Source organism: Hyaena hyaena, unplaced genomic scaffold (assembly GCF_003009895.1).
Source record: "Hyaena hyaena isolate Hyena2069 unplaced genomic scaffold, ASM300989v1 scaffold_199, whole genome shotgun sequence".
Lineage (NCBI taxonomy): Eukaryota > Metazoa > Chordata > Mammalia > Carnivora > Hyaenidae > Hyaena > Hyaena hyaena.
In genome coordinates, this window is record NW_024080831.1 from 1,742,194 (window position 1) to 1,767,960 (window position 25,767).

At 37.3% G+C, this 25,767-nt stretch overlaps 1 protein-coding gene across 5 annotated transcripts in view; it reads right to left on the reverse strand.

Moving 5' to 3' along the window:
* The window catches only part of VPS8 (VPS8 subunit of CORVET complex), a 270,123-nt gene that overhangs the window by 136,514 nt on the left and 107,842 nt on the right, over positions 1 to 25,767 (reverse strand). For all 5 annotated transcript variants that reach the window (XM_039241686.1, XM_039241684.1, XM_039241688.1 and 2 more), the window contains 6 exons: positions 18,589 to 18,631; positions 17,064 to 17,136; positions 16,647 to 16,766; positions 7,031 to 7,102; positions 2,211 to 2,330; positions 1,080 to 1,136 (listed from right to left, as the gene is read on the reverse strand). In XM_039241686.1, coding sequence (XP_039097617.1) covers positions 1,080 to 1,136; positions 2,211 to 2,330; positions 7,031 to 7,102; positions 16,647 to 16,766; positions 17,064 to 17,136; positions 18,589 to 18,631 — 485 coding nt within the window. The remainder of the gene's footprint in view (positions 1 to 1,079; positions 1,137 to 2,210; positions 2,331 to 7,030; positions 7,103 to 16,646; positions 16,767 to 17,063; positions 17,137 to 18,588; positions 18,632 to 25,767) is intronic.

Consider the following 25,767-nt stretch of genomic DNA (forward strand, 5'->3'; position numbering starts at 1 on the left):
GATAATAGAACATTACTATACGAGGACTACTTTCCAAGGTTTGACGTTTACATTTAGATTTGGTTTTTATTTCTCTTTATCTTAGTTATTTATATTAAGTCTTGATCATTGTACATAGCAACACCATGATCCACTTTTCCTGCCAAGAGAGAAATAGGGGCAAAGTGAGGGGTCCACATTATTATTTACATTCAATATAATTTGAGGTAATCAAAATTTTGGCAGCTATCTTATCTTTCTAAAATAGTCAGACTGTGGCAGTCATTGGGCCACAGCTGTGAGGAGAAAAGGGTCACTGCTGCGATCCTAAGTTCTTTAGCAGAGTCTCAACCTCTCAGCTGTACACTATTACCATAAAAAAAAAAAACTAGTGTCGCTTTCAAAGTGCTTATATTTTGTAGCTTGCTTGTCTGACAAAGTCTAGCCATAAATTTTAAATAGGTTGACTCTCTTAGTGCCCACAATTATAGTGGGTAAGCTTTGAAAGAATCCTACTCTTAGAAGAGACTCTCGAGAAAGTGGCCTAAGTAAGAAGAAAAAAGTGGTAATCCAACAGTTACTATCTCACAGTGATTAGCGGAGGGACAGACGGATTCTAGTCTACAGAAATGTTTAGCCCAAATGCAGTGGGGCTATAAAGTACTCCCAAAGTTCAATGTCCCAATACTCAAGATCCTGCAGCCTTTCAGTTTCAGAACTAAGCAGCTAGGAGTGGTTATCAGATAAATGGCCCTGCAGCTAGGAGGGGTTATCAGATAAATGGCCCTGGTGGAAAGCAGGATACAACAGGTGCCAACTGTTGCTACTTAATGGAGAAGGATGAAGTATTCACTTTGAGGTCATGCTGAATGCAAGACAGGTCCAGTCTGCCTAGGAATTTAGTTTGATATGAATTCTTTATAAATGTACTCCTAACAACCATCTACACTATTTTCTAGTTGCCACTATTTAACTTAGTATTAGGGTTTGGCACAATTTCTTTTCCCCTTGTTTCATGAGGTATAGCACAGAATGGTTCTCTCCTGCTTAATCTGTCCTCTTTCCCACACTTGAGCAGTCAGAGTTCCAGGGGTTCATACCTGCTGTCTTTCAGAGTGTCGGGAATCATCATCAGGACTGCAGAGGAATTCAAGGACCTGGTCACAGGAAAGGTATTTTTTTTACTGGATACTAGCATGCATGCTATAACATTGTATAATGAAAACAACAATAATTACCCCTTCTATATCATCAATTCATCCATACTTAGCCATAACAAATACCACAGATAGATGGTATCTTCCCAACTGATTAAACTATTATATCGCACAGCAGGCTCAAGTATGCTATCAATTTAATATGTATCTTATCTTTACTGTTCAGAAACATGGCTGGAAGGCAGAGCTACCAGCACACCTTAACCTTAATATCTCTGATACCATGGACCAAGCAAAGCACGGACTTCAGAGTCAGGTCACTTGAATTTGAGTCTCAACTTTATTAACATGTAATAATAGTATTTACTGCTAAGAAACACACTTACTAAGTATGATCCTAGATGAGTGATGTAATCTCTCCAGGCTTTAGTTTCCACATCTGCAGAATGGGGGTAACAACTATACCAACTTCAGAGCTACTCAGGGAGCATGGAGTTAACATACACATATAAAACTCTAGAAGAGAGCCTGGTGTAACAAAGTGCTCAATAAATGCTAGTCATTATTGTTAACTTTCTCCAGAAAGAAAGTGTTTTCTTTGCCACCTGTCAATATGCAGGAGCTATTTAACTGGGATTAAGAGACATCTTCAAAGTCAAAGTCATTCATAAGAAAACAGACTTTCTAAAAGTAATCTCTCTTCCAGATGATCAACATCAGAGACTTGCTACCGAGGAGATGGGTGACTTCGTAAATTGAAAAAATCTTGAGCAAAGAATTCTAGGCAATTTAGAGAACATAACTGAGAGAACAAAATCTCTATAAACCAATCTCCACAAGTCATACCCCACCCCCACCATGATACCAAGTGACTAAGAAAAGTCATACTACCCAGGCACAACATTAAAAGGAACAACTAATTTCATCCAAATTAAAACCTCAACAGACTTCCACCTGCTAAGACATTTATCTAGTTTCTTATTTATATTAAGAAACTATATAGTTTAGTGAATTTTTCTATGAACAGTAAACAGCATAATAACAATTCTAGCTCTCATTGTTAAAGACACTCACCTGATCAAAAAGGGTTCTGTTTACAAACAAGGTATTGTCAGGCTTTGCAAGCTGCCGGGCAAGGAATGTAAAGAGACACCCTACTTGTGAGGGAGTAAAATCTGAATTCTCCACCATCACCTGGTGAGCAAAAGAGACCATTTATTCAATACATCATCTGGTGTGACACAAAATTATACTGTTAAAAGGGGGAGAGGGAGCCTCATTACTGGAGAGTCATGAAAAGATTCTTTTATAGCCTGTGCAACAATTGAGTTCAATGCCACTTAGAGAAGGAGTAAAAACTATTCATATTCTAAGAGGAAAACATTTTAATGATTTTTGGCATATTTCTAGGCACAATTTGGATAAGAAGTGAATTGTTAGAGAAGTGGATTTGAAGAAATAATCATGTTTCCTTTTAGAATTCTTAAAAGAGAATCCTACTAAAGTTAAATTTAAATTAAATTAAAGTAAACCTATCAAAAAGCTGCCTACCAGCTCAGGTCATGATCTCATGGTTTGTGAGTTCAAACCCCACACTGGGCTCTGTGCTGATAGCTCGGAGCTACTTGGATCCTGTGTCTTGCTCTCTCTCTGCCCCTCCCCTGTTCACTTGCACACACATACACACATACACACACTCTCTCTCTCTCAAAAATAAACATTAAAAATTTTTTTAAAAGTTGTGGTATTTATATACAATAGAATATTACTCAGCCATAAAATAGAATATCTTACCATGTGTTACAACATGGATGGACATTATGCTAAGTGAAATAAGTCAGAGAAAGACAATACCATATGATTTCACTTATATGTGAAATCTAAAGAACAAAACAAGCAAAACAGAAACAGACAGAACTAACTGACAAGTTGCTAGGGGATGGAATGGGGATGAGGACTGAACAAAATAGGTAAAGGGGATTAAGAGGTACAAACTTCCAGTTATAAAACAAGTAAGATACAGAAAGGAAATGTACAGCATTGGGAATACAGTCAATAATACCGTAACAGTTTTGTATAGTGAGAAATGGTAACAAGATTTACTGTGGTGACCATTTCATAATGTATGTAAATACTGAAATCACTATGTTACATACCTAAAACTAGTACAATATTGTATGTCAATTATTCTTAAGTAAAAATTATTTTTATAAAAGTAAGATAACTGGAGGGGCGCCTGGGTGGCTTAGTCTGTTAGGCATCCGACTTTCGCTTGGGTCATGATCTCGTGGTTCGTGGGTTCGAGCCCCGCGTCGGGCTCTGTGCTGACTGCCAGCTCAGAGCCTGGAGCCTGTTTCAGTCTGTGACTCCCTCTCTCTCTGACCCTCCCCTGCTCACGCTGTCTCTCTCCCTCTCTCCTAGAAATAAATAAAACATTAAAAAAATTAAAAAAAAAAAAACAAAGATAACTGGAGAGTGAAGGTGTCCCCAAAAAGAAGTTAGCTAGCCCAGAAATCAGTGAAGTGAATGGCTTCTGCCCTGTCTATAAGCAGTTTCTTGAACAGACGGTTTCAGGTAACAGGCTGTTTAGAATCACACACAGTTATCAAACCATAATCGTTCTTCTGCTTTAGGTGAGCTCTCATCTCCTGAGTACCTCCTATGTGTGAGATGATATAGCAAATACCTTCAAGGAAATTATGAGCAAGAAAGCAATTTGAAACAGGTTAAATAAAAGGCACAATGTAACTAACATTATTATAAAGAAACAAATGGCTACAAAAGCATAATAAGGAAAATGAGAGAAGGAATCTGAAAAGAAACGAGCAAAGTAGGGAAATGTGAGAAGAGAGAATAAAAACCCACACAGAGAGAAGAGTGTGAGCAAAAGCATGGACACTGGAAAATACAAGTGTGTGGGAAGAAACTGTATCTCATTAGGCTGCAGCCACATGCAAGAGGAGGAGGGGAAAATTAGATTGAAAAGATGAGGCCTCGAATGTCATTCCAAGGAATCTAGGGTTTATTCTATAAAAAACTGGGGCTCTATTGAACATGTTCATCCATGAGAGCTTATCATAATCGATACTGTGCTTAGGAAAATTATCCAGTCGGAGAACAGAGTGAACTAAGTGCCTAATTCGGCATTACTAAAGTATGAGAATATTTCAAGTCATAATGTATATATCTAAATTCCAACTGATAATATTCAAAGAACTTTATACAGCTTTAAAATACTCAATCATCACTCCCTTTCAGTGTACAGGTGCTTTCCTGGGACTCAGCTCGTGGGTGCAGCCAGGGCTCCTCTCTGCTTATTTAGTCCTTCCTTCTACTCTCTCAGTGTGAACTCCTTCACTGTCTGATCCTAGAAATGCCTTTGGAGAAAACAGTTCTAACTCAGCCAATTCCCTTGCCACTTCGGCAAGTGTCTAACTGATTATCATCCTCAAAAATCTGGCCTGTGTTTCCTTTCTTACCTATTTCAGGGGCCATGCTTACAGAAGTCCCTAGTAATCTTATTCAAAGTCACAAATTAACAGCTTTTTACTTTATGTCTGTAGCCATTCAGCACATACCTTATCATCTTACATTCGATCCAGTGTTCCCTAGTCACTGCCTACATTCCTATTTCCACTGCCTCTGTCAACAGTACACTTGTTAGTACAACTCTCTTATCAAAAATGAGAAAATTTAATCTAAAAAGTTCATTCTTCATTGACCCAACATAAATACTCCCAAAACAATACACAAGGACAGCAATTCGCCAACTGTAATAGTTTAAATACTTTAGGGAGCTTCAGACTCTTCATTGGGATCATTCCTCCAACTTCGTATAGTTTTAAATTCAAATTCCATCAACTTGCAAACATGCCTTGAACATCTACTAGCCTGCATTGCGCTGGACATGTTCTGAACAGGTTACAACAATGATACACACACACACACACACACACACACACACACACACACACACACACACAAATATCCTCACGGTCTCTATCTATAGGAAACTCAGTCCCAGGCAGGAAAACATACATGTAAACAATGACCGTACAGTACACCACGTGTAGCATAAAGTGTTGTAAGAACACAGAGAAGGGGCAACTAATCCAATTGGAAATATGGAAGAGAATTCTAGATGCTAAAAGAAGTGTCTCATGGGTGATATTTGTGTTATGCCCTGGACAATGGTTAGAAATCTGCCAGGCAGAGAAAGGGAAGGAAAGGCATGATGCGATAAAAGAAAACTCAAGGAATTTAAGACCTAAAGATGACACAGAAAGTTCAACTGCAATAACTTAATATGGTTGAGAAGTTTGTAATACAGAAGAGTGTGCTGCAGAGAGTGTGGTAGAGGTGGGAGGGAACAGTTATAGAGAAGTAGTCAGAGACCAGAAAATATAGAAGGATCTTGGATGTCATGTTTAACAGCTTTAGATGAGTATGGCAGAAACTCGTACTTGTGCTCCAACATCTGTTCTTCCTTCTTAACTTAGAACTCCTCATTTTAGGCTAAACACATGGTAACCCACAATACAGAGTAAATTTCTCAGTCTCTCTCAGCAGCTGAGAAGCAATATATCTAAGTTCTGATCAACATGTTCTAAGCAGAACTGTAGTACACAACTTCTAAAAAGTTTTCTTAAAGAGGGGGAACTCCTTTCTTCATCTCTTTCTGCATTCAGGCTGGCTACAATGTAGAGGTGATGGCTGGAACCCAAACAGATATTTTGGACCAAAAGACAGAAACCATACACTAAGAATGGTAACAGTTAAAGCAGAAGGCACCTGCATCGCTAATAAGTTTGTGAAACCACTCTACCAGATCAGGTTGCCTACCTCCGGACTTCCACGAGAAAAATAAATTCCCATCACAATTCAACTACTGTTATTTTGCATTTTCTCTCACAGCAGAACTTAATTCCAACTGTTCCAATAGGGAGCCACAGAAGAATAAAGGAAAGGCAAGATCACAAATTAAAGGAAGGTAAGATTAGGTAGAGAGAGACCATTTAGGAAACCCAAGTAAAAATTCTCCATACCACTTAGCTGGATCAAACTGGCATTCTTTGGGGGCTTAGCAATCCTATTCTCAGATTCATCACTGTCTATCTTACAAGGTTAATAAATAGTCCAAATGAGACAATGTATATAAACATGCTTTGAAAAGCATAAAGAACTATTATAAATGTAATTCATTAATGTCATACACAATTAGAGAACATTTTAATTTTGGTCTCTTGTCCAAAATAATCTGAAACTCACTAAGAAGAAGAAATCTCCATTCTATGGCCAAATGAACATGATGAAAATTCTAAGCTTTCAACTACAAGAAACGGGCCTGGTTCAAACTGTGCAGATGGAAAGGAAAACCATCTGTCTCCACATTCATTCATTCATTAGCAACAGCATGGATCTCAAAATAGCTTTGGACTGAATTTAGTTAGATTTAAACTGAGATGATCATCTCTGTGCCTCTAATCATTCTGAAGTGTTACCCATCATCTCAGTGCCACAGTCAAACTACAGCAATACAGCGATGCTGGTATGAGACAGAAGAAGTTTCTTCACGTTAATTATTTTCTCAAAGCATTCTGAAGTTAATCATCATTATTTCACAAAATCATACTAATATAGCAATTACCAGAATAGGCATTTCTCAAGAGTAGTACCCTGTGTCCTAGGAGCAAGTCGACTGCTAAGATACAGTAAAAATTTTTTTTAATTAGCATTTCATGCAGATTTGGAAGACAAAGACATCACAATAAAATTTTTAAACAGTTTGGGCATACTGCTTTATTAAATAAGATTATTTTAGAACCTGCTATAAAACAATGCAACTTTCTTAAATTAAACATTAATATAAAGACATTTATTCTCTGAGTACTCACTTTCAACAAAATATCCACAATTCGTTGTTGATATTCTACAGCTTGCTTATCATTTTTAAAATCTTCAAAAGTCTAGGGAAAAAAATTTTAAAAGAATTATTATTTGTAAATTTTGGAAGGAAACAAGATATTAAATTTTTATAGGCACATAAAATCCCAAATAAAATAACCACTCCTAATCAGAATCAGGTTTTTCCTTCTAATTCCTTTAAATAGTAAGTTGTTTTTAGTAAGTTACATAGAGAGCTATAGCATTTAATATTGCATGGCATTCTCGGACTTTCAAAACAGATAACAAGTATAAAAATATAGTAACTATCATACAACCAAAGAGTGACTTAAGAAAGAAGGGCAAAGTTTACAGGCAATGAAAAAGAAACACTAATGGCAAGAGGCAAATTTCTGAACAAGGAGTTGAGAAGAGAAAATACATGTTACATGCTCAGCCATCATTCCATTTATGCTATTCAGAAATAATAACTGAAGTACAGTTTAATAACTTTCATGAAAAATAACTTCCATGATTTCCATGAAAACTAAAAATATCATGTTCAATGACAGATTCTTTTTTAATTATGGTAAAACTGTCACAATGTTAAAATCCTCAACCCTGCATATGAGGACTAAGTATCTCTTTTTCAAAACACAGCACTTTTATGTCCCTGCACAAGTAGAGACAGATATATTCAGAACAGAACATGTACCAAATGACAGCATCAGATCCTGAAAATACCTATTATCTATAAAATGCATGTATGAAGGGCTTAAAAGTGTATTCACTACCAAAAAAATTAAAACAAAAATATTTATTGAGTAATAAAAGTGATGAAAGACTTGAAGATCTTTCTGTGGTTTTCGCTTAGCACATGTGGGTCTTAGAAATGTTTAAATCCATACAGCAGTAATTTATTGCTTATTTTCCTGAAACAATAAAATAGACCACACAGCGTCCCAAGAGATTAAAAAAAGGAATTTTAAAGCCATGAACTTTCAAGACTATATTATGGTTACATTCAAACCAAAGTACTGCAGTTCTTCAAATAGGCCCTAACTCCCCCAACTTTTGCAAAAATACTTTGGATGAGTATACCCTTCTTTCCCCTCTCTTGACACAAAGTGCTTTTTTTTAAAAAAAATTTTTTAAATGTTTTTTATTTATTTCTGAGAGAGAGAGACAGCATGAACAGGGAAGGGTCAGAGACAGAGGGAGATACAGAATCTGAAGCAGGCTCCAGTCTCTGAGCTAGTTATCAGCACAGAGCCCGACGTGAGGCTTGAACCCATGAACTGTGAGATCATGACCTGAGCCGAAACTGGATGCTTAATCTACTGAGCCACCCAGGTGCCCCACACACTAAGTACTTTAAACAAATGATGCTCATCTGTCTACTTATTGACAGAGAAAAAAAAATCTTTTCTTTTTTTCTTAAGCTCTTCAACTAGACTGCTTTGCTGCCGTTAGTTGAGAAAACTTGAGATGAGTTACCAAGGAGACTGTAGGAACTCTGAATCTGGAAACTCAAACAGAACATATTTTAATGTTTAAGTGGGTTAAATTTTACCCTGTCTGAAGACAGAAAGATGAACTAGAAAGTCTCTCAGTTCTATATTCAGGTTTATGGAAACAACAAACATGAACACACTAACACCAATACATACCTCCACCCCCACCACAGCCTGCCAGTGAGATGCCACTCTGCAGGTACAAATAAAGGTTACTATCTGCTACAAATGCTATTCAACTAAAACTCATGGTGAAATTAACATATGTATTAAAAAAAAGCAGCAGTGACAGCTAGTAAAAAAGAATTTCTTACCCATTTTCCTTTTGGCAGCGTGTATTCACTGCTTTGAAACATATTGAAAGTTTACTTGTATAAACATAATTAAATGGTGATATACTATAGTAGGAATATTATGATATACATAATGACATATTTTGGTTGTAGTTTACAGCTGCCTCTAAAGTGACATGTCATTGTTAAAACATTATGATTCCACTGAAGATGCTTCTAATTATACAAAGCTTGTTAGAGGAATAACATGTTCTAACAGAAATGACAGTTTGTAAAGCACAAAGACATACAAGCCACCCAAAAGAGAACAGACATAACCACAAGAGTAAGAGAAATAAAAAGCATGTATGAAAAGAACTAATAAAAAAGGAAGAGATCAGGGAAACGATAACAAATACAGAAGAAAATACAATATACAAATAATTGTAGTGTAAGATGAAACAAAATAATGAAGTAGAAAAAGCATTTAAATCTGTAATTCAAGAAGACTTTCCTGAAATAAAAAGACAAATTCACACATTGAACAGGCCTACCGTATACATGGTATGACTCAGAAAAGTCAATTCTGAATGATATCTAGGGGAAAACTATTAGTGTTTAAAGACAAACCAGACGAGGAGAAAACATTTGCTAAGCTAAAATTTGTAAAGAACTTTCAAAACCTAGCAAGAAAATACAAGATTTTTAAAAATATGAACAGATATTTCACCAAAGAGAATATATGTAGATGACAAACATACTTCTCTAATCTATTTTAATGAAAAGATGCTTACTCTCATTGGTTAAAAGGAAAATATAATTAAAACCATAATGAGATACCACAACACACCTTTTAGAATGGTCAATTTAAAAAGATTAACTATAGCAAGTGTTGGTGAGAGGAAGGAACAGACAGATACTAACCTATACTACAAGCAGCAATGTAAAATGGTAGAACCACTTTAGAAAACAGCCTGTCAGTTTCTTACAAAGTAAAATAAAGCACTTAACAAATGACCCAGCAATTCTAGTCCTTGGTATTTAGTCAAGAAATATATGTCCACATAAAAACCTACATGTAAACGTTCACAACAGTGGTATTCATAATAGCCTAAAACACAAAACAATTCCAAGAGCCATCTACTGGTAAACAGATCAACAAACTGTACATACATAAAATGGAAAATTACACAACCAGAGAAAGGAACAACCTGGTTCAGGAGACTATGACAGCAGAGTAGAAGGACCCTAGTCTCACCTAGTCCCACAAATATAACTGGATAACTATCAAATCATCCTACGTACCTCAGAAATTGACCTGAAGATTGACTGAATAAACTCCACTAAAGTGAGAAAAGAGGCCACACTCAAGGTGGTAGAAAGTGTGGAGACATGGGTTAGAAGAGAGACGGATAGCAGCTCCTTTGGAAGGGAGGGAGCCATGGTCTTGGACAAGGGTGAGAGAGAAAGGAACACACAGGGAAATGCACAAGGAGAATGTTACTCCAAAGCCATTAGCTTGGAAAACGAGAAGGGCTGAATTTCATGAGTTCTTACAATCAGCAGGGTTTAAAGCCTGGAGTTTTAAAGGTCACAGGCTTAGCTGGGATACAGCTGGAGGGCACTGAGCTGCTCCTGGAGAGAAGGCAGGCAAGCAACTCGGGAGCAGACAGCATGGCAGCAGCAATCTCAAGAGTGCCTGAGGTACACAGTAGGGAGATTATTTGCTCTTCTCAGAACTCTTCCTGGAGAGGCAGCAGTCAAGGACACACCTCTTCAGAAACAAAGATGCTGGCTAATGCTATTTTCTTCTGCACCGGAGCAGAAACAGAGAGGCGCCTGTGGGAAGCAGTGCAGTTCTGACACTGGCTGCCTAACTTGCTTGCAACAAGCTCCACCCCTCTGTAGTCTGGTGGAACTGCCTTCTCAGTCATGCTTGTATCAGTCCCATTACAGTGGGCCCCTCCCCTAGAAAACCAGCACAACCCCTGCCCATACCACATCTCCCAATCAGAGAGTTTTGCAGGGTCTCAGTTCCCATGGAGGTGGTGACAGGTCTCATTCCACAAGCAGATCAGAGCACACCTAGTTAAAACTCTCCACATTCAGGGTGGGACCAAACACTTTCTATGGCAGGCAAGGAGAGCTTCTGAGACCAATGGCCTGATGGACAGAGCAACCAGAAAACAACAGGAGAGCAAACAATCACACACTAGAGACATTCCCTGAAGCACTAGGCCCTGGGCACTAAATGACCTCTTCTTAAGGCCATTACTTTCAGGAGCAGAACACATAACTAGCATTTCTAACACTCATAAAGCAGAGATTTAGATAAAATACAAAGACAGAGGAATTTACCCTAAATGAAAGAATAAGATAAGGCTGCAGCCAGAGACTGAAGTGAAAAAGATACAAGTAACATGCCTGACAGAGAATTTAAGGCAACAATCATAAGGATACTCATTGGGTTTGAAAAAAGAATAGAAGACATCAGTGAGATGTCTTACCACAAAGATAAGAGTTAAAGAAGAATCCATCAGAGATGAAGAGTGCAACAAACAAGATTAGAAACATTCCTGATGCAATGAAAAGCAGAGGAATGAATTAATGACCCAGAGAAAAAGTACAGAAAGTAATGAAGCTGAACAAAAGAGAGAAACAATTATGTTAAATAAGTACAGACATAGGGAATTCAGTGACTTTATCAAATGTAATAACATTCATATTATAGGAACCCCAAAGGAAGAGAAAAGAGGGCAGAAAATTTATTTGAAGAAATAATAGCTGAAAACGTCCCTAATCTGAGGAAGGAAACAGACATCCAGATCCAGGAGGCACACAAAACAACCATCAAAATCAACAATATCAGGCCAACACCAAGACATATTGTAATTAAGTTTGTAAAATATAGCAATGAAGAAAAAAAAATCTTAAAAGCAACAAAAGAAGGCATTACCTTACAAGGGAAAATCCATAAGGCTATCTGGAGATTTTTCAACAGAAATTTGGCAAGCAAGAAGGCAGTGGTTTGATATATTCAAAGTGCTGAATGGGAACAATCTGCAGCCAAAAATACTCTATCCAGCAAGGCTACCAAAAGGAAAGATAAAAGACCGGGTCGCCTGGGTGGCTTAGTCGGTTAAGCGTCCGACTTTCGCTTAGGTCATGATCTCGCGGTTCGTGGGTTCGAGCCCTGCATCGGGCTCTGTGCTGACTGCCAGCTCAGAGCCTGGAGCCTGTTTCAGTCTGTGACTCCCTCTCTCTCTGACCCTCCCCTGCTCACGCTGTCTCTCTCTCTCCCCTAGAAATAAATAAAACATTTAAAAAAAAATTTTTTTAAATAAAAAAATAGGGGCGCCTGGGTGGCTTAGTCGGTTAAGCGTCCGACTTTCGCTTAGGTCATGATCTTGAGGTTCGTGGGTTCGAGCCCCGCGTCGGGCTCTGTGCTGACTGCCAGCTCAGGGCCTGGAGCCTGTTTCAGTCTGTGACTCCCTCTCTCTCTGACCCTCCCCTGCTCACGCTGTCTCTCTCTCTCCTAGAAATAAAAAACATTAAATAAATAAATAAATAAATAAATAAATAAATAAATAAATAAAAAATAAAAAGGAAAGATAAAAGATTCACAGACAAACAAAAACTAAAGGAGCTTGTGACCACTAAACCTCCCCTGCGAGAAACACTAAAGAGGACTCTTTGAGTGGAAAGTAGAGGACAAACGTGACAGTATAAAGGCAGGAAACACAAAGCAGTGAAAAGAAGTATTTCTGTAATATTCAGCCAGAGAACTCACACAAGAAAAAGGATATAAAATTTAATAACATATACACAAAATGTGCAAAGAGAAGAAAATGGGTACAAAGCTGAATACCATCAATTTAATACAGACTGTTATTTGCAGAAAAGGTTATATACAAACTTAATGGTAACCATATATCAAAACCCACTAATAAACATGCAACAAATAAGAGAAAGAAATCCAAAAAGAAGATCAACATAACTTAAGGGAAAAGATAAGAAAGGATCAGAGAAAATCTCCAAAAACAACCATAAAACAAATAAGATGGCAATAAATAGATATCTATCAGTAATACTTTGAATGTAAGGGGCTGAATACTTCAACCAAAAGACAAAGGGTATCAGAATGCGTAAGAAAACAAGACCCATCTACATGTTGCCTACAGAGACTCCTTTTAGACCTAAAGACACCTTCAGGTTGAAAGTGAGGAGATGGGAGAAATATTTATCATGCAAATCGATGTCAAAAGAAAGAGTAGCAATACTTAACACTGGACAAACTAGACTTTAAAACAAAGACTGTAACAAGGACAAAGAAGGGCATTATATAATAATAAAGGGAACAATCCAGCAAGAAGAAATAACAATTGTAAATATTTATGCACCCAACAAGATAGAACCCAAAGTATATAAAACAATCAGTAACAAACAAAAAGGAACTAATTGATAATAATACAATTATAGTAGGGGAATTTACCACCCAACTTACATCAATGGACAGATCATCTCAACAGAAAAGTAACAAGGAAAGAATGGGTTTGAATGATACACTGGATCAGAGGGACCTAGAGATATATTCAGAATATTTCAACCTAAAACAGCAGAATGCACATTGTTTTCAAGTGCACAAGCTCAGAGCCTAGAGCCCACTTTGGCTTCTGTGTCTCCCTCTCCCTGGACCCCTCTCCACTCATACTGCCTCCCTCTCTCCGTCTCTCAAAATGAATGAACTTTTTAAAAAAGTTAAAAAAAAAGAAGATATATTATAGATACACACACCCACACCGGAATATTACACAGCCATAAAAAAGAATGAAATCTTGCCATTTGCAAAGGCATAGATGAAGTCAGAGAGTATTATGCTAAGTGAACTAAGTCGGTCAGAGAAACACAAATACCATATGATTTCAGTCAATGTGGAATTTAAGAAGCAAAACAAATGAGCCAAGAGAAAAAAAGAGGCAAACCAAGAAACAGACTCTTAACTATAGAGAACAAACTGATGGTTATCAGAGTGGAGGGGAGGATGGGTGAAATAGGTAATGGGGATTAAGGAGTGCACTTATAATGAGCACTGCATATTGTATGGAAATGTTGAATCACAATATTGTACAACTGAAACTAATATTGTATGTTCACTAACTGGAATTTAAATAAAAACTTATTTAAAAAGGAACAATCTATTAATACAAGCAACAGCACTGATAAATCTCAAAAGCATTATCTTAAGTGAAAGAAGCCCGAACAAAACCACAAGGCATATGATCTTATTTATATGACATTCTGGAAAAGGTAAAATTTCAGTATTAGAAAGCAAACTGGGAATTGCCAGGGGCTGGCGTTTGGGATGTGATGGAAATGTTCCATGTTACTTGTAGGAGTGGTCACAAGACTATATGCATTTGTAAAACTCTTCTCCTGAAACGGATGGACTATACTATATTTTGTGTAAATTACACCTCAAGGAAGCTAAATTTCAAAACCTTACTTAAAAAAATATTCCAAAGTGAAAAAAAGGGGTAAAATGGGATTTAAAAATCTGCCATGTTAATTACAAGCCCCTGAAAATGTTTTTTATTAAGATATATTAGCTGAATTAGGAAAGTTAGATGAATCATGGCAAAATAGGTAGTGAATCCAGGATTTCGGATCCTAGGTCTTACCGATTTCTCCAGCTCTGGTACTTGGGCATGCAGCCAACACGTGATACAAGCATGTAAGAAAACCTCCACATGCCTTTCAAGCATTTCAAATTCATTAAGTCCAAAAGAGAATTAATATTTATGTGTTTCCTTACCCCTCACCACAACCTCATCCTACCCCTTATCTTCTGAGAAACCAGTTTCTCCTCTGATTCCCTAATAATAAATAAACCACTACACATCCAGGTAACCAAGTCAGAAATCTAGGCATCTTTGACATTTCCCATTTGTCTTATCCTTCACATCTAATTGTACAATACACACTAAGTTTTAGGCCAATTTGCCTCCTAAAATATCTTTCAAATCCCTTCACATCTTATTATCCCTGGTGTCACAGCCCTAATTCAAGTCACCTCTATCTTCTGCTTCGATTACTACAAAAATTTGCTAACATCTTTTTGCCTCCAAAGTTGTCTTATTATAACCTATTTTCATAAATAGTTATAGAGGGAATTTTCCAAACTACAAATCATGATATTCCTCTACCTAAAAGGTTTCAGTGGCTACTACTACTCTACTGTAGAAGTTCAAACTTCTCACCATGGATTACAAACCTCAGTCTCTTCCTACCTCTTTGGATTTATTTCTCACTATAGGCTTCCTTACACTTCAAGATGTGGCCACACTGATTTTTTTTTTTCCAATTCCTTTAGTATACATTGCTCTGTCTTGTTTCCAGGCCTTTTTATACATTCTGTCCTTCTACCTAGAATATTTTTCCCTAATCCTAACCTTCTATTCATCCTTTGAGACTCAACATGGACATCATTTCATATAAGAAATCTTCCTTAACCTTCCATTAGATTCCTCTCCTAGGTGTGTTTATGGCATCCTGCCCTTCACCAATGGGGGCACATACTACACTGTGCTATAATTACTTATCTAAAAGTCTAGAACTTCTTCCTGAACAAAAAAAGGCAGGGCTTAGATCTTGTCAGCCAAGGGTACACTCTCAGTTAGTACAGTACATGTGATATTCTAGGTACCCAAATATTTGCTATGCAAATGAGACTGTACTGTAACCTTAGTATCCATCCTCATAATTCAGATATCAGCACAATTCCAAATGCTACCAGAGCCCTTAAAAGAAATCAGTTAAAATTCTTTGTTGCTCTCTACCACTTTTTCTGTACCCCCTGCCTCATCACTTTGTATCTCTTTTCCTACATGCCAGAGACATGTTCTCTAAGGTTAAGGTTCCTTAAACCAATCAGATCTGACTTCCAGTTCTAAGTTTCTTTTCCCTTCTTCCTATGCAATTAAAATTACTACTTCTGAAGCCAAATATTCAAATAAACTAATTAAAAGTATAATATATAATATATATATATAATTCCCAGTATATAACTGGGAATCTTAACCTTCTCATGGGCTTTTTATTTAACAGTTTATTACATTATTCAATTTATAAATGTACTGTATGCTCATTAAAGAAATTTGCCCCATCTCACAGTTAATCACTAATAATACTTAAGTGTTATTTCCTTCTGATCTTTTTTCTCTAAATATTGTGCATATGCAACATTGGTGTGTTTTATACAGCTGTGAGTCTATTGCTTCACTAACCACTGTAATACAAGCACTATCTATATTATCAAAAGCTTTTTAAAAAAACTACAGTACTATTTCATTGGAATGATATATTATGTGTTATATAATAATTCCTGTGGAGGCAGTTTCATGGAGAACCTGTCTCACCCAAACCCATCTTCAATTAAACATGTTTAAGGATTTTTTTTCAGCAGGAAGCTTCCAGATTCCATTTAAACTCCAGTTATTTCCACTATCATCACCACTACATGTCCTTCAACCTTCTTCCATATTCAATATGCCAACTAACATAATTTCGGAAACCAAAAATGTACCATACATCTAATTTTATTTTTAACGTTTTGATAAGGATGTTAGAGAGAGAGACACAGGGGAGTGAGGGGATGAGGAGAAAAGGAAGGGAGATAAAGAATTAGAAAATATGGGTGGCACAACAAAATTAAACACTTTGAAATGTTTACTGCTCACTGTCAGGGCATCAAAATGGTATCTGCATACATGTTTTTCTTTCCATTAAAAAATTTTATCACCTTGGTTCCTCTAAAAACATCTTAAAACCATATTATCTCTTACCAGTGCCAATACATTTAGAAATTCTCTTGTGTCAAAATGTAGCAGCGTCCGAACATAGGGGTAGATTTCTTCCTCAGGGGAGGCTTCCGCTGAATGCAGGCGAATCAGAAATTCAAAAACCTGCAAGTTGAAAAAAAAAGTTGATGATCTTCTCTCCTTACAAAGTATCTTGCTGAAGCAACAACTGCCAGTTGGACAAAATAAAGGCAGGTCGAATTTAGTTTAAATTGCCACCATGTTGTAACTTCTCTAACCTGATTCCACTATCATTACTAGCTGCAGTGATGGTGGGTAGGCTCTCTCCTACCACAGCAGATAGCTCCTAACTCACGTGTAACCATCAATTACAGTTCATCCTGGTACAGTTTAACAGGAGGTGTGTGTGGATCATAAAACTGCTGTGGAAATAGCACCAACCTGGTTTTTAACCAAGGGAACAAGATCTTCAGGGATGTCACCGAGGGGATAGGCTCGGCCTGCTAGACAACAGCTGGAAGAAAAGAACAGACTTGGTGACTTCTAACGGGCTAACTTCCAGGTAACACATTGTTTCTCAAACCCAAGGTACTCATTTGGTTTTTAAGCACACACAGCTTTTGTCACATCAAGTTCAAACTGATCAAGATGAGAGCCAGTTTAGAAAATGGGGGCAAGAGGGCTGGTGGTGAAACAACACATCCCGTGACAAAGTAAGCACTTTCATTTCTTCTTATTTTTCCTAAAAGAAACCCAGGCCACACTAGGTGGACAAGAAGGAATGAGAACAGACTATCTGAAAGTCTCACACTCAGCACCAGATAAACCTAATGGCACCATTACACTATGTCTACCAGTGAGAAGTCTAATGTTCTCAGAAACTGCAAACCAGTGGCTCTAAGAACAGTGATTTAAGACAGGGAATGAGCTAGACCATCCAAAGTGTGGAAAATGTCCGCAATAGGACAAGTCTTCAGGGAGAGGAGAACCTGATGAGAAATTAACTGTACAGTTTTATCTCCAAATCAGAACTTCCTATGGTTAATGTTTTATGGTTTATGCCTTGTGGGCTGAACAATAAAGATGCCTTCTGAATATGTCCTCATTCTGGGGGGAAAGGCGCAAATTTTAAACTTCTTTGAACTAGCCATCAATTTTGAATGTTGGATTAGAGACAGCATATTCTAAGAAATTTAAAGTACAGATGATAAAGTACTAGGGAGATGTTGCATTATGTAAAGAATCAATGTAACAAGTGTGAAATAGGTCTCAAAGTTAACTGTGACACTAGATAGGAGCTAAAATGATGCTCTGGCAGATTCTGCCACCTTCCTCCCTGCCAGCCTGACAGCCAGTTATCTGTCTAAAAGTACTAATGGGACACAATTCTGAGCCTCCATAGTCTGTGGAAAGAATTCTGTTTGAGGAGTAAGGAGAGGAGATAAGTATTTCACAGCTTAACTGGGTGTTATATGGAAACCAACTTGACAATAAACTATTTTAAAAAAAAATTTCTCAGCTTAACCTCTGTCACTGACTTTTTCATGACCTAAACACATCTCCTGTCCTTTTATAAAAGAGAGAACATATATTCCACAGAGTTGTCAGTGCTAAAAATAAAATACTCTACCACCAGGCTTTCTCAACCTCAGCCTTATTGGTATTCTGACAGAGATAATTCTTTGTTGTATGGACTACCCTGTGCACTGTAGAGGCTCTGCTACATCCCTAACCACCACCCATTATACCAGTAGCATATCTGTCCCAGCACCACTGTGACAAGCAAAAATGTCTCTAAACATTGTCAAACATCGGGGGGGGGGGGAGGTGCACCAATGGGGGACAAAATCACCCATGGTTGAAAACCACTACTGTACAAGCAATGAAACATAAAAAGCACTCCACAGGATATAGGGGGGAAATTATAGAAGAAGCACATGCAGATAAAAAATTTTTAATCTCTTACCTAATATATACAAGCAGCTTGTTGCCCATAACAACTTGCTCATCTAAAACAGAAAAAGTATCTTCAAAAATTCTCTCAAAACCTTTTCAGAAATAAAATCTTTATGTGGAAACAAAAAATAAAACTTGGCATTTGAGGTAAGTACTTCCTAAATAATACACAATTTGAGATAAGACCACTTTTATTCTTATTTTTAGAATTTCCATTAGATTCTTTTCACAGACACAAAACCAATGAGTCAATGAAGCGTACAAAAGAAGGAATACATTTGAGGGTGGAGAACCCTGTATTGTTGGCTTAACCAATAGCTTGCGACCAGGGTAAAGTGTACAGCAGGCAATGAGTTGATGAGTTAAAGATCATGACCAATTAACATTAACGCATAACTATAAAGTCTTCTCATTTGTAACATGGACTCTTACCACCCACTGTGCTCTAGGGCTGTGAAGGCCATCTGTCACAAATGTTTAAAATAAGAAACTTAGATTAAATTATCTTCAACACCCTTTTTATTCTAAGTTACATCTAGAAAGTAAGACTCTGTCATATGGTAATATCAGCCTATCTTTTGGTTAAAAGAAATCAGAAATATAATTAGATCAGTTTTAGGCCAAGGGGTCAAGGGCAACAAGAAAATAAAGAGCCTCAAGAGTGGGTGAAGTGAGGGGCGCCTGGGTAGCTTAGTGGGTTAAGCGTCCGACTTTCGCTTAGGTCATGATCTCGCGGTTAGTGGGTTCAAGCCCCGTGTTGGGCTCTGTGCTGACTGCCAGCTCAGAGCCTGGAGCCTGTTTCAGTCTGTGACTCCCTCTCTCTCTGACCCTCCTCTGCTCACGCTGTCTCTCTCTCTCTCTCCTAGAAATAAATAAAACATTACAAAAAAAAAATTAAAAAAAAAAAAAAAGAGTGGGTGAAGTGATCAGTAATTGATAGGAATTTGCGACTGGTAATAAAAACTTGAATTTTCTATTTTTGATATATGAATTGTGGGCATAATGCAAGCAAGTGTACATCTCTTATTTAATCAGTAACCCTTCTAAATACAATTAATACCTTGGATTGCGAGTAACTTATTCTGTGAGTGTTCCACAAGATGAGCAAACATTTCTAATAAATTTTAACTTGATAAATGAGTGATGTCTTGCAATATGAGTAGTACGTGACACCTAATGTCACATGACCACATCTCTTTCCCTTGCTGCGGGACTGTGGGTGATCATCTCCCATTACTCAGATGCTTGGTCTCAGGCCGCGGGGTTTGGCAGAAATCTGTGATTTTTCAGAATGTTGGAAGATGCCCACAAATGACATTAGTGAATTTTTTGTCACTTCAAAGCATCTATGGACAGTCCCTTGCTTTTCCACATAAGAGTAAGCTTAGGAATGCTTTGCTTCATTCTAGGCTAGGCTGCTTGCAGATATAGACCCTTTCCTCTGTGGCCAGTTACATTAAATATAGTATATGTCAAGAGTTTATTATACTGTAGTCAATGTCCCTGCAGGCACATACAATGGCCCCCATGCAGAAAAAGGCTGGAAAGCAAAGCGGTAAGGAGATGATTACAATGGAAGAAAGAAATCATTGAGAAGTATGAATGAGGTATGCAAGTGGCCAAAATTGCAAGATTTTATAATGTCTGCGTTTGCATCTCACCCACGGAGGAGGAGGAGAAAAAGGCAGAGGAATCCCTCACTTCAAATGAGATTAGAGAGACGTGTAAAATGTGGGGAAACAGTGCAAAATTTTGTAGAAAAGCACCACCTAAATAAGCTGTGGCAGTGCAAGCGATGAATCTGTTTTAACGACAGTGCAATGTCATATTTCCGTGAAATCCTCAAAAGGAGGCAAAAGCAAGTGTCACTGGATAGATTACTTGTTAAAGTTGCACAAAACAAAAGATTCCATTGAGCCAAAAGATAGCAGTGATTCCATCAGTGATTAGTAAAAGTCGTCCTACATAATAACCCTCCTTTCTCGTCTCCCTCACACCAGCCATGAAGGTTTTCAAAGGGAAGTACAGTTTATTTTTTCTTTATATTTTCTATTTCATTATTTTGTATTACAATATTACAGTATTATAATCATTTTTATATGCATATTTTTGGGTTCTGAAACAAATCATCTGAGTATCCATTATTTCTTATGAGGAAATTCACTTCAGTATACAAGGGCTTTGGATTACAAGCATGTTTCCAAAACAAATTATGCTTGCAAACCAAGGTTTTACTGTACTCCAAATCTGTGTTGTCATAAATGCAAATAAACTTGAATTGCTTGAAATTGTATGATTAATTACAATCTGCTTCAATGCCAATTTTTTCAATTAATAAACTTCATTTTTTAGATAAGTTCCACTAGGTTCACAGCAAAATTGATAGCTATAGAGATTCCCCCATACTCCCTATCCCCACACCACACAATCTCCCCCACTATCAACATCTGCTTCAGAGTAATACATTTCTTATAATCAATGAAATCTACAGTGACACATCATCACATCAAGTCCACAGTTTACATTAGGGTTCACTCTTAATGTTGTGCATTCTGTGGGTTTTGGCAAATGTATGCTGACATATAAACACCATTATAGTACTGTCAATTGTACATAATAGTTTCACTTCTGTAAAACCTCTGTGCTCAGCCTATTCATCCCTCCCTCTCCATCAACCCCTATCTCACAGTTTGTGAGTTCAAGCACTGTGTTGGGCTCTGAGGCAACAGAGCAGAGCCTGCTTGGTATTTTTCTCTTCCTCTCTCTCTGCCCCTCCCAGGCTTGCTATCTCTCTCAATAAATAAATAAATATTTTAAAAAGGAACATCACACTAATGAATGAATAGGTTAACCAAAGAATTGAAGAAGAAATAAAAAAATACATGAGGCAAATAAAAATGAAAACAACAATTCAAAACTTTTGGGATGCAGCAAAGGCAGTCCTAAAAGGGAAGTATACTGTAATTCAGACCTATCTCAAGGAGCAAGAAAGGACCCAGGGCGCCTGGGTGGCTTAGTCGGTTAAGCGTCCGACTTTCGCTTAGGTCATGATCTCGCGGTTTGTGGGTTCGGGCCCCGCGTCGGGCTCTGTGTTGACTGCCAACTCAGAGCCTGGAGCCTGTTTCACTCTGTGATTCCCTCTCTCTCTGACCCTCCCCTGCTCACGCTGTCTCTCTCTCTCTCTCCTAGAAATAAATAAAACATTAAAAAAAAAAAGGACCCATATACACAACCTAAACTTACACCTAAAGGAGCTAGAAAAGGAACAGCAAATAAAGTCCTAAAACTAGCTGAAGAAGGGAAATAATAAAGAGGAGAGCAGAAATAAATGATATACAAACCAAAAAAAAACAAAACAAAACAAAAAAAACAACCCACTGTAGAACAGATCAGCAAAACTAAGAGCTGGTTCTTTAAAAGAATGAACAAACTGATAAACCCCTAGTCAGACTTATCAGAAAGAAAAAGACCCAAATAGATAAAATCACAAATGAAAGAGGAGAGATCACAACCAACACCACAGAAACACAAACTATTATAAAAGAACACTATGAAAAAAAATTATATGCCAATGACAGGGCAATCTGGAAGAAATGGACAAATTCCTAGAAATTTATGTACTACCAAACTGAAATAGGAAGAAATAGAAAATTTGAACAGACCCATAAGAGCAAACAAATTGAATAAGTAATCAAAAATCTCCCAATAAACAAGGGTTCCTGGGCCAGATGGCTCTCCACGGGAATTCTACCAGACATTTAAAGAATTGGTATCTATTCTTCTCATTCTGTTCCCCCACCATACCCCCAAAAAATGGAAATGGAAGGAAAACTTCCAAACTCATTCTATGAAGCCAGCATTACCTTGATTTTAAAACCAGACAAAGATTCCAATAAAAAGGAGAACAACAAGGCCAATATCCCTAATGACCATGGATGCAAAAATTCTCTATAGAATACTAGAATAACTGAACTCAACAGTAGAAACTGAACTCAACAGTACATTAAAAGAATTATTCACCATGATCAAGTGGGATTGATTCCTAGGCTGCAGGGCTGGTTCAATATTTGCAAATCAATCAATGTGATACACCACATTAATAAAAGATAATAACCATATGATCTTGTCAATAGATGCAGAAAGGCATTTGACAAAATATAGCATCCTTTCTTGATAAAGACCCTCAACAAAATAAGGATGGATGGAACATATCTCAACATCATAAAAAGCATTTACGAAATACCATAATTAGCATCATTCTCAATGGGGAAAAACAGAGTTTTCTTCCTGAGATCAGGAACACGACAGGGATGTCCACTCTTACCTCTATTGTTTAACACAGTATTGGAAGTCTTAGCCTCAGCAATCAGACAATACAAAGGAATAAAAGGCATCCAAATCAGCAAGGAGGAAGTCCAACTTTCAGTCTTCGGAAATGACATGATACTCTATATGAAAAACCCAGAGGATTCCACCAAAAAAACTGCTAGAACTGATCCATGAATTCAGCAAAGTCGCATGATATAAAATCAATACACAGAAATCAGTTGCATTCCTATACACCAATAATGAAGCAACAGAAAGAGAAATCAAGGAATCGATCCCATGTGCAAGTGCACCAAAAAGAGTAAGATACTTAGCAATAACCCTCCTAAAGAGGTAAAAGATCTATACTCTGAAAACTACAGAACAGTTATGAAAGAAATTGAAGAGGACACAAAGAAAGGGAAAAGCACTCCATGCTCATGGATTTGGAAGAACATTGTTAAAAGTCTATACTACCCAAAGTAATCTACACATGTAATGCAATCCCAATCAAAACACCACCAGCATTTTTCGCAGAGCTAGAACAAACAATCCTAAAGGTACTGAATCACAAAAGACCCTGAATAGTCAAAGCAATCCAGAAAAAGAAAAACCTGGAGGCACCACAATTCCAGATTTCAAGCTATATTGCAAAGCTGTAGTCATCAAGACAGTATAGTACTGTCACAAAAACAGACACACAGGTCAAAGGAATAGAATAGAGAATCCAGAAATGGATGCACAACTATGTGGTCAACTAATCTTCAACAAAGCAGGAAAGAATATCCAATGTAAAAAAGACAGCCTAAGGGCGCCTGGGTGGCTCAGTCGGTTAAGTGTCCAACTTCGGCTCAGGTCATGATCTCACAGTTCATGGGTTCGAGCCCTACATCGGGCTCTGTGCTGACAGATCAGAGCCCGTTTCAGATTCTTTGTCTCCCTCTCTCTCTCTGACCTTCCCCTGCTCATGCTGTCTCTCTCTTTCTCTCAGAAATAAATAAAAAATTTAAAAAAAAAAAAGCCTCTTCAACAAATGGTGCTGGGAAAACTGGACAGTGACATGCAGAAGAATGAAACTAGACCATTCTCTTACACCATACACAAAAATAAATTCAAAATGGATGAAACACCTAAATGTGAGACAGGAAACCATAAAAATCCTAGAGGAGAAAATAGGCAGCAACCTCCCTGACCTCAGCCAGAGCAACTTACTAGACACACCGCTGAAGGCAAGAGAAACAAAAGCAAACATGAACTATTAGGACCTCATCAATAAATATATAAATTACTTAAAATAAATAAATAAAAAGCTTCTGCAATGAAAAGGAAACAATCAACAAACCTAAAAGGCAGCTTATGGAATGGGAGAAGATATTTGCAAATGATGTATCGATAAAGGGTTAGCATCCAAAATATATAAAGAACTTAACAAACTCAACACCCAAAAAACAAATAACCCATTGAAGAAATGGGCAAAAGACAGGAACAGATATTTTTCTGAAGACAACATCTAGATGGCTGAAAGATGATGAAAAGATGCTAACCATCACTCATCATCAGGGAAATAGAAATCAAAACCACAATTTCATACCACCTCAAACCTGTCAGAATGGCTAAAATTAGTAACACAAGAAACAATAGGTGTTGGTGAGGATATGGACAAAGGGGAGTCCTCTTGCACTGCTGGTGGGAATGCAAGCTAGTGCCGTCACTCTGGAGACAAGTATGGAGGTTCTAAAAAATCTAAGATCAGAACTACCCTATGGTTCAGCAATTGTACTACTAGGTATTCACCCAAAGGATAAAATAATACAGATTCAAAGGGGTACCGGCACCTCGATTTTTACAGCAACATTATCAACAATAGCCATACTATGGAAAAGAGCCCAAATGTCCATCAACTGATGAATGGATAAAGACGTGGGGGGTGGGTGGGTGGGTAGATGTGTGTGTGTGTGTGTGTGTGTGTGTGTGTGTGTGTGTGTGTGTGTGTGGTGTGTGTATGATGGAATATTACTCAGTCATCAAAAAGAATGAAATCTTGCCATTTGCAACAATGTGAATGGAACCAGAATGTATAATACTATGCGAAATAAGTCAATGAAAGAAAGAAAAATATCATATGATTGAACTCACATGTGGAATTTAAGAAACAAAACAGATGAACATATGGGAAGGTGGGGGAAGAAACAAAATGAGACAAACAAACCACAAGAGACTCTTAATGATAGAAAACAAATAGGGTTGACGGAGGGAGGTGGGTGGAAGATGGGCTAGATGGGTCATGGGTTTTAAGGAGGGCACCTGTGATGAGCACTGAGTATTGTACGTAAGTGATGATTCACTGAATTCTACTCCTCAAACCAATAATATACTGTATGTTAACTAAAATTTAAATTGAAAATAATAAAATGTTTCTTATATACAACTTTTAGTTGAGTCTTATTTTTTGATCCTTTATAATAATCCCTTTCTTTTAATTGGTATTTTAGACTATCAACTTTTAAATGATTGCTGATATAGTCGGATTAATGTCTACCATATTTTACTGTTTTCTATTTCTTGTCCTTATTCTTTATTCCTATTTTGTCTTCAACACTTTTTCTGCCTTTTAAAGTTTTAACTGAGCATTTTATATAATTCTGTTTTTCCATTTTCCTAGTGTATCAATTATACATATTTTTTTAGTTGCTGCTCTCAAGTTTGCAACATAGATTTACTAATGATTTACAATCCAAACAGATTTACAATCCAAATCTACTTCCAAGTAACACTATACTGCTTCACAGGTACCATAAGAATCTTACACTAACAAAATACTCTTAATTCCTTTCTCCTGTGCCTTGTGTTCTTGCTGCCATTCATTTCATTTATACATAAACAT